Genomic DNA, 10,182 nt, shown 5'->3' on the forward strand with positions numbered 1-10,182 from the left:
TTTCCCCGCACTTCCCCCCCCACCCAACTATACTAAACCTTATCTACCAAGAGAAAGTAAACTCTCCTTGCCCCTAAGTCTTGGAACCTTGCCAGTTTTAGAATCCAATCGCCGCCACTTTATCGAATAGTTCGTTGGTGACATAAATCAACTTTGTAGGGGACAGAAAGTAGAAAATTAAGGGAAGTTTCGTTCCGAAGGGAGAAGCAAATGCTAACCGGAATGTTAAAAAAAAATGTCTGTTCCAGATATTTTTGTGAGATTTTTGGAAGCATTTACATAGCGCTTACTCTAGCAAAAATTTTTACCTGGGAATGGTGAGCTTCTTCCATTCCTCGACTGTAAAGTTGGTGCCCTCTCTCCCCGGGACGTGGCACCAGTGATCAGGGATGGTCATGGCGAGGACGAAGTTGAGGAAGGGGACGGAGATGAAGACGATGTAGACGAAGTTGAAGATGACGTTGAACCTGACCTGGAATTTCCCCCTCGTGTCTAGCTTCTGGATCAAGTCCTCGAAGCTAGAGTCCTGCTGGTCTGCCGTCATGGCTGCTCACTGCCTGCGGAGAAAACACCTATATAATTATCTGAATGTTAGTGACAACCAAGTATCTTAGAAATTGTAATAATAATTAATAATAATAACCTTATTTAATATTATATTAATTATTAATAATTACACAGGTCGACAAGAAAAGTTGTTAAGGTCCTTTTTACATTCAATAACTGATTTTGCATCTTCAAAATGAATGGATTACAGAAAAGACTGCCATTTTGCTGTATCACATCAGGTTTCTTAAAAATTACACGTAATACATGCTTGAACTCTGTAATACACGTGAACCATACAACCAACATACACAACAAGAATGAAATTCATATTACATTATATTGTGTCCTTACTACAAATATAGATTAGTACATGAAAACCATAAACAACATATAAAATCCAAAGGAAAAGAATCACGAAAACTACTAATGGTCACGTATATGATCTGTCAATAGAACCGTTGTCGCTTGCATGAAAAACGTCTTGTACGACATGTTCTCTTGTGCACTGTAACAGCATCATCATGTTTCAGCAACAAACAGTAGTTGGCCATCATTGATATATTGCAGCTTCTATGTACAGTCAGAGAAAGTAGTTCTTGGGCCACGAGACCTACGATATCGTAACATCTTAAAGCCTGTTGTCTATGCAACCCAAACAACAAAATTGTCGCTTAGGTTTGCCTGGCGGACCTGGATTCTCGGGAACGATTGATTATTGACAGCAGCGTGAGTCATACCCCCCCCCCCCCCGCCCAGCCATAACAAACAACAGCTGAGTGCCGTGAGACCATCAGAAAAAGTTTCAGGAATTGGTTTCTTAACAGCAACTACTCGTAAGGAAATGATATTAGAGTCATTGTCAAGAAAGTTCACTGAAGTGGTGGTTTTCATCGAATCATCATCGCGCAACACACATGCTGTCAACCCAGAAGTCCTTGAAAAAGATTGGATTAAATCAACTACTTGACAAATGATAAGACGAATCGATATTCATTAGTCCCAACTTAGAATTTTGTGTAAGGCATGGATAATCATGTCCTATCATCCATTTCATAGCTTCATTAATCATCCTCATCGCCTTTGTTGACGCAAGTGCTAGAAGAGCTATATAAAATAAGCAAAATTAAGAAATTAATAAATTACATTTTCAGTGATTTCACGCAGAGACTCAGTTGCATCTAGACAAAGTTTCATTAATCGGGAACCAAGCCCCCCCCCCCCCCTCGTTCTGCTTCATTGTCATTTTCCCTCTATTTTACCTGCCACGATTTACCTGAGGTTGATTAATGCAACATAAATTAAAACAAACCAACCAACGAAACAATCCACAAAGTGCACCAACGCGGTCCATATTATGAATAGGTAAACTATCTCATATTATGCTAATTTAGAATTTAGTAATAAAATGTGAATTTTTGGGGGTTCAGTTAAGTGGCTGCACATCCATTACATAATCGCGATATCATCAAATTGTACGAAGCGTGACAAAGAAAAAGACAAGAACGGTCGACAAAGAAAAACGAAGAAACAAGATGATGGGCTTGCCAACGAGGAAAGAAAATATGAAAAATTAAAAGCATACTACTAATAATAATAACAAAATAAATGCGCGCAGTAAAATTGTCAATCTCTCTTCCACGTAGTACACTCTGGACTGGATTTTGCAGACTTACGAGGCTCTGGCGTCTCGTCTTACGGCCAGCATAATTCTGCGTGTTGTCCTGTTTTTTTGTCCTCGTGTGTGGAGAGTGCCCCTTTACAGCCTCGACTTTTAACCTAAGTCAGAATATTTTAAGATTTTAGTTATGCTACATTACAGTTATGATATTGTTATGGTAAGGGGCTGAACTCCGTATAACGTGTTGGGTGCAAAATAGCCTAAGTGCTGACGCACCCAAAATTTTAAATTCAATTTCAAATTCAAATTCTAGTAGCTGCTCAAGATTGTCATATGCCTCCTTCCGATGGACAGAACGAGCGACTGGGGCTGATGCTAGAATGCTACCATTATGTAGCAACACACCTTTCAAACTTATCTTGCTTGAATCAATGAAGAGTCTCCATTCATCTCTGTTATACTCTTCTACTAAGTTATTTATGAGGTGCGGAATATCCATGCAAATTCTAAAGAGCTTTACTGAGTAAAATACTGTTTTAGTTCTTTTTCGTGATGTCTACAAACTGTTTTACATATGTTCATGGAGCTAGCAGGTGTTTCTTTCAACCTTGAAGCCAGAAGTTCTGCAGAATCCTTTGCGAGATTTAAATCTCTGACCAAATAATTGAGTTCATTTTGTGTGAAAGGTTGGGGTGTGCCTTGTGTGTCCACCATCTTCAGATGACTCGACTGGCGTAGAACTTGATTCGGATTTTAGTATCTCAATGTTCTTTGGAGCGTTCGGTATAGGAGCATCAGAGCATGGGATACAGTCCTTCTATACGGCGTACGCTTTTAGAAGGAACATGGGTTCAGCCAATACGCAGCCAGTGCTCTTGCGCTGTTGCGAAACTAACTGCTAGCGGAAGGGGAACACAGATAATTCGCTGTGTCCATTATTCAGCTTTTTTTATATATGTAATGCATTTACATTATATTTGAGTACAGTAAAATAATATAGTGACTATTTCTACACAGGATTATGATATCCTATCCCTGCAGCATATAAGAGAAACTCGTACCTAAAAGAAGATTGAAAGTACTTATTGTAGAGGAGCTGCAAGGTTATCATCATCATCTCTCTCGTTTCTGTTTGCTAGCATGTTTCCCAGGATATTTGAATAGGGGTTTACCGATTTCTGTGGTAGATATTTTACCCTGTTTTATAATACGCGACACAGCATGCAGACCTACATCACACGCTTTAGCCGCAAGTTCTCGACTCTGAGAAAACACTGTTTCAGCACGCACTTCTTCCGACGCCAATTCCTTGAAGTTATTGATTGATTTAGTTTATTTTACTTCGCGTTTTGTGCCTCTTGGCTAATTTGCGAAGATGGGGATGAGTGATGAAATTGATGAATGGATATTCACAAACAACCAAGCCCGAGCGGGATTCGAACCCGGGACCCTTGGCGTCGCAGCGCGATGTGCTAACCACTCAGCCACAGGGTCCGGCAATTCCTTGAAGTAAGAATACACTTTAAAAATAAGATTTATCTCTTGTGAACGTATTATTTTTACTCTTGGTGCCTGTAATAACCTACTCGTGCTAGGTTTCGAGAGCGACATTATTAAGTAACACTCACGGAACATATACTATTGCTATTGCACAACTATCGAACATAAGGGTTATATTGCACAGCGCGCTACGACGCCAGAAGCTCCTGGTTCGAATCCCGGCCCGGGAATGGCTGTTTGTAAGTGCCCCTTCATAACTTTTATCATATTATCAGTCATCCTCATCTTCGCGATTAGCCAAAAGTAGCAGAAAAGCGAAGTAATATAAATTAAATCAATCAATCAATAAGGGCTTTATTGAGTCGTCTCGCTCTCACAACTATTCTTCAAGGCGTACGAGTAAAATAATTTTACACCGCCCTTGCTACGAAAATGCCGAACTCAAACTGACTCAGATTCGCATCGCAATGTTCCTGAACGCCGACGACAATGAAGGGTCATTGTGTATATTCAGCTAAATTTAACACCCATAGCTTTTCCAAGACACAACAACTCGGCTGCGTCAACACTGTGGCAACGAAAAATAAAACCGACAGAAGGAAATGAAAAGGGTTATTGTTTGTGTGTGTGTGTGTGTTGAGACGTGCTGTTTCCCGTGTTTCTTAAACAAGCGATATCTCCAGTTATAGGCGACGGAAATTCATGGGACTTGGACAGTCAAGTTCAAAATGTCTTTCCCCATCTTATGATGAACCTTAAAATGGCGAGTTTTATGAAAACTTCTTGTGCGCATGAAAAAATTACAGAACACGGCGTTTAACTTGCGCGAGGCAGTATCCTAACTGTACAACGTTACAATCCTGCCATTGGCTGGTCGCCACGCACACCCTCTGCGTGGCTCCGCCCGATATCGCTTCTAAAAACGTACGCCGTATAGCAGCATCTAAGTCCGGATAAAACATTCAATCTTAGTTTTTGTGTTGAAGCCTTTAACTCTGCATATGCAAAAATAACTACGACTGATTGTTGTTGACTTTCACATCAATATTTCTATTGCTTTCTCATTAGGATATTGTGTATTTTTATTTCATTAGGACATTGTGTATTTTTTAGTCTTTTTACTGAATAGATGCATGTAAAATATTCAAAATTGGTATGTGATAGGACAAAACTGGTGTTATTTCTGTATTCAGGTACACAAAGTTGTGTCACAACTTACTTATAAAACAAGCGTCACAATCATAATAGAAAAATCCGTGTAAATTTAAAGGCCTATTCATAATACAGGGTAATTCAAAATGAATGGTAAAACAATAAACCATACCCGTGACTGCTGCAATGAATGTAATCCTCAATTATCGATATAAGATGAAAGGTCAAATCATCAAGTTACTTGGTACACAAACTACCGATGAAGTTTTTGCGTATTCTAGCACACAATAAGTCTTTTCTTTGGCTGATGCCACCATTTTGAATGATGAGCTTGTTTTGTTTCAGTGCTTCCAGATGAAACCTGGAGAGGTAAACTATCAAGTTATGTCGATAATTGTGAATTAAATTCATTACGGCAGTCACAGCCATGGTCTCTTTTTGTACCATTCAATTTGAATTACCCTGTATTATGTAAATTAACGAATATTGTATTCTTATTATTAAAGGAATAGGGAAAAAACATATAAGAATAGAGATACAACAGCAGTTATTCATCTAAATTACATCGACAAAATTTGAGTGAAAACAATTGTCCTAGCCAGGAAATTAATGTCAAATCTTAACAACAAAGAAGTATGTTAGATGACGAAAATTAAAATTTCTGATTAATATTTTATGCGCAAGTAGTAGTTTGCATAAATATTATTTCTTATGATCCTCATCTAATCCTTGCCTTCCAGTAAGTTCGGCCGAAATCAATAACGTTCGATTATACTAATACAACAAATGCTAAGGAAGCCTATTTTCATTATTCAATTTTAATACTTGGTAAGTCTTTCGGGGGGGGGGGGGTCCGGGACCTCTGGAACACACCCTCCCCGAAATACGTCCTTGGTGACAATGTTTCTACATTAGCATGCGATGTTAATTGGGCATTATCCATTGTCCAGAGTGTTCAAGTACACTCATTCTAACGCTATGTTTCGAGAGAGTATTCAGGTGAACAAACAAACTAATATGTTCAAATTGTAACGCTTATAGAGTTCTTTGCATTTGCTTAGGTGCAGACATGGTGTCGTCCTAATTGCGAACAGTCCTAATTGCGAACACTTGCTGCTTGAACAGGAATATACCTGCCTTGTGACGTACAACTTTCTCTCACACTTCCCGCCTTAAAATCCTTGTCCGACCAGGGGCCTACCAAGATCCTGACTCAGACTCCGAATGCAACTCAGATTCCGACAACTCTCATTCCGACACACCCACTTCCTTCCCACCAAAACCAAAACAAAAGAAGACAAGACAAAACACAAACGCATTAAAATCCTAGTCTCATCAAGGGCCTACCAAGATCCTGACTCAGCCTCCGAATACAACTCAGAATCCGAACCAGACAATTCCCTAACAAATCCAGATCAAATTTACACCAACTTTGAACGCAACCTTCAACTCTCCAAACTAGAAGGAAAGGACAACCTAATAACCGCCCTTAGGATTCTAATTAGACACTTTTTTCCCAAAAGGCAAAACAATCACCTTCCCGACACCGGGTGCTGTTGAGATCACACAATATCCCCACTCATGAATACGACTTACACTTACTAACGGACTTACACTTGATTTCGTCCTAGCCCGCGGAAGGATTGTGTTCATGCCCGAAAAAGCAGCAGAAAGTAGCTAGCAACGAGTGAAATCCTTGAATTCGCTGAAGAAAATAGTGTTGATATAATCACAATCCAAGAACTTTATACTTACAAAAATGAAATTCCTAATTCACCGATCACGGCAATTACAGTAAATGCTATCAATAAACCTCAAGCGGCAATTAGCATCACTAACAACACACTAAGAGTCACGAAAATTAGTCAATTTTGTGATTCACACATAAAATTGTATTGAATTAATTTCAAAGATAGCTCGTGGCTGCTGATCAACGCTTATTGCCAATTTAGTCAGGAATTGGAACCGTACATCTCTAAATTTACAGACATCTGAACGCGTATTACAATAGTAAAATTATAATCACAGCGGACGCAAACTTATCCTCTCCGTGGTGGTACTTCAACGACACTTACGCCAGTTGAGAACTGCTAGAGGACTTAATAGCAGCAAATAATCTGCACGTCAAGAACAAAACTAACAACCCACTCACATACAGGGGCAGAGCCGGAGCTTTCAGTAATATTGATGTGACGTCAACCAATAATAGGTCCTCCAACGACATTCACAGCTGAATGGTGTACGATATTCATACTACCAGCGATGACAAGACATTTACCTTCAATGTCTACACCAAAGACAGATCCAACGCTAGATTGGAAGAAGACAGACGTCAAAAAATTAAAAGCAAAATTAGAGTACCAGAGAAAATTGTTAAGTCAAAACCATTAAACACGACAGCGCTTGAACTATCCAATGAATGTCATAAGAACTGCGATAACATAATCAGCACCCAGAAGAAACACCACAAGGAGAATCCGCCCTTGGAATCACAAACTAACTGCGCTGAGATCCCAAATGAGGAATGCACGTTAAGTATATCAGAGAACTGCAATAAGTAGATATAAAGAAATTAATCTTCACGTACATACACAAAATAAAAGCCGAATCCGAGCAGGAACTACGAACAACAAGGCTGAGAGATTGGTCGAAATTCGTTCATACTCAACTCGATAAGGATAAATGGGGTCTCCCTTACATATTAGCAGCAGGGAAAATTAGGAAGCCACCCACGAAAGAAAGAAGATAACTACATGTCTAAGGACACTGAAAAGACTCACAAATTCATCTTAAGTTCATTATTCCCGGACGAAGATCCTCAAGCCGACAGTGAAGGTACCAAAGAAACGAGAGAACTCTACAACAGGACATACGGCAAAGGAGGAAATCGAGACTGAACTGGGTAGGATGAAGAAAAATAAGTCACTGGGGCCTGACAACATTCCCGTAGAGGTGTTACAATAGGCGAAATTGTCAAAATACTTTACCATGCTATACAACTTGCTGAAAACAATTTTCCGGAGTGCTGGAAAGAATGCGGTTCAGCGTCCTCCGATGAAGATTTTCTTTGTTATTTTCAGCTATCTATATCTAATCCACAAGGTTCGCTCTCACCCTCACAATACTTCCGGAGGGGTGAGGTCTGCTCTCACGGGGCCCACCCTCTGGTTGGTGAACAACTCTGGAGTGGACATCGATCTCCGTGGCGAAGTGGTTATCACTAGTGTGCGCATTAACGGGGGAATGCCGGGGATTTCACCCCACAAAAAAAAAAAGAGAAAAGAATACCCTCGGGAGAAGAATTTGTTTTAATCCCTGCCAAGAATGTTTTCATCCCCTTCATAGAAGATGGAATTCAAAACATACATATATAATTTCTTACCTATGGAGCAAGCACCACTTAAAAATCATTCGGGAACAGTTATTAACCTTTAAAATAATTGTATCTACTTCTCGTCTCAAGTTCTATTTTTAAATAGCCCATTGTTTACTTGTCCGTATTGTCTTTGGGTGTAGAGGTTTTAGAAAGAGTTCATAGAGTATAGCCGTTACTCTGTCCATTGTCTAATAAACTATAAATAATGTCCTAGGTTAGAACCACTACTCTAAGAGTACTTACAACTGTAATGCAATCGCTTGGACCACTAACTGGTAACATTATACAAATTTTCATACCCAAGAAAACTAACCCCCGCGCAATGAAATCACAAATACGCCACCGAATGGCACCTCCCCCAAAGCAAAAACGTTATTTCGCACACTGGTTATCACGACGCGCTACGACGCCAGGAGTGCCGGGTTCGAATCCCGGTGAGGGCACAGGTGTTCTTTGTGAGTGTCTCTTCATCATGCCATTAGCCAAGAGTGACAGAAAAGCTAAAATAAACCAAATCAATCAATCAATTGACTTCTAACCGCGCATATCTCTCGATTACTAACAGAAATATATCTTACCTGTACTGCTCTTGATAGGTAAATCAGCCCTTGAACTTCTTCGTTATCTTGTCCGATAATTCTATGCACAAGACTCTGAATACTATAAAGGCGTTCTTCCACCCATTAGACGACAATTTTGTCCACAACTCTCACCCAATATCGCGTCCTCACCATTTCTAAAAGTTCGTGTACGTCCCCCACTATTCGGTAACGTGTTATCTGTCCAAATTGTGTCCAAAGTCAAGATCTATTATCTAGAGCACTTGAGCCGTAAAATGTGGAACATAGATTATGAAGAAATTCTGTAGACATGCGTTTACGTAACATTACGAGTTCCACAAATCTCCCTGGCTCTTTTTGCAGTTCCGAAAAAGCACTCGTAAGTCAGTTACGATCTCATAAAGCCATTGTTCATAAGATTCTGATAAAGATATTCCGGGGAAAACGAGAATGTAGTTGAAAGGGATTGTTTACATGAGAATTATTTACTATTGTGACTCTCGTAACACTTTATTTGCCATTATGATCCCGACTGTACAAAATATCCACAACCTTGAATAGCGTGACCTTCTTTTTGATGCAAGACATTTGTTTTTGTTGCCCTAAGTCAAGAGTTGGATTTATTGTTTATGTTCTAATAAACAATTGCTAATAAAAGTTGCTAAATTAGTGTTTCTTAGTTTCTGATTCGCCGCTGGTGTCACGTTTAAAATCATATCCAATAACGTTCTCAATATTGATTCTCTTTACTTTATTATTCAATTAGTGAATTCAATCAATGTAGTGAATTTACATGCTCTCTCACAAAACATTTTTTTCACTTTCATGATTTCATTCTATAATTACACAATTAAGGAAAATTGACTATTTTGATTGAAATACTAGGGACGTTCAATATATAAGTTTCCCTGCGCTATAAAATATTTTATAAAGCAATACCATTAAAAGGAAGCACATGGTTGACAAGCGCCATCCTTCGTCTACAAGGAACAACAATCAATTCGTTATCAGACGTGAAGGCGCATGCGCTCAAGGGCGAAAAGTAACTGCTTGTTCGGAAAACGCGGGCTCGCGTCATAAGGAGTTCAGAAGCATGGATGCTAAGAGCGTTCTGCTTATGGACTTTTTGGAATGAGGAAGAACAATTAATGCTGACCGTTATTGTCAAACATTGGATAAACTGAAAAACTCAATTCGACATAAGCGACCAGGTCTCCTGTCAGCTGGTGTCATTCTTCTTGACGATAACGCTCGCCCCCACTCAGCAGTGCAAACACAACACAAAATTGGAGAATTGGGGTGGGAACGGCTGCCCCACCCTCCATACAGCCTCGATTTAGCGCCGAGTGATTTCCATATTTTTCTGGTGTTAAAGTCTGAATTGCAAAGTTACCGTTTCGAAACACATGAATAAGTGTAGCGGAATG

The 10,182-nt window shown here is 39.5% G+C and overlaps 1 protein-coding gene across 3 annotated transcripts in view; it reads right to left on the minus strand.

Annotated features, from left to right (window-relative positions):
• Positions 1–9,047, minus strand: part of LOC145996387 (carcinine transporter-like) — a 58,222-nt gene extending 49,175 nt beyond the window's left edge. The window contains exons 1-2 of one of the 3 annotated variants that reach the window (XM_083132817.1): positions 8,774–9,047; positions 309–553 (exon numbers count right to left, since the gene is read on the minus strand). In XM_083132817.1, coding sequence (XP_082988943.1) covers positions 309–544 — 236 coding nt within the window. In that variant the 5' untranslated portion in view covers positions 545–553; positions 8,774–9,047. Of the gene's footprint in view, positions 1–308; positions 558–6,845; positions 6,861–8,773 lie in introns of those variants that run through there. The other 2 variants (XM_083132816.1, XM_083132818.1) reach the window with 2 other exon arrangements.
• Positions 9,048–10,182: the final 1,135 nt, after the last annotated feature.

The sequence above is a fragment of the Lepisma saccharinum genome, chromosome 12 (genome assembly GCF_977018435.1).
Source record: "Lepisma saccharinum chromosome 12, izLepSacc3.1, whole genome shotgun sequence".
NCBI classification, from domain to species: Eukaryota; Metazoa; Arthropoda; class Insecta; order Zygentoma; family Lepismatidae; genus Lepisma; species Lepisma saccharinum.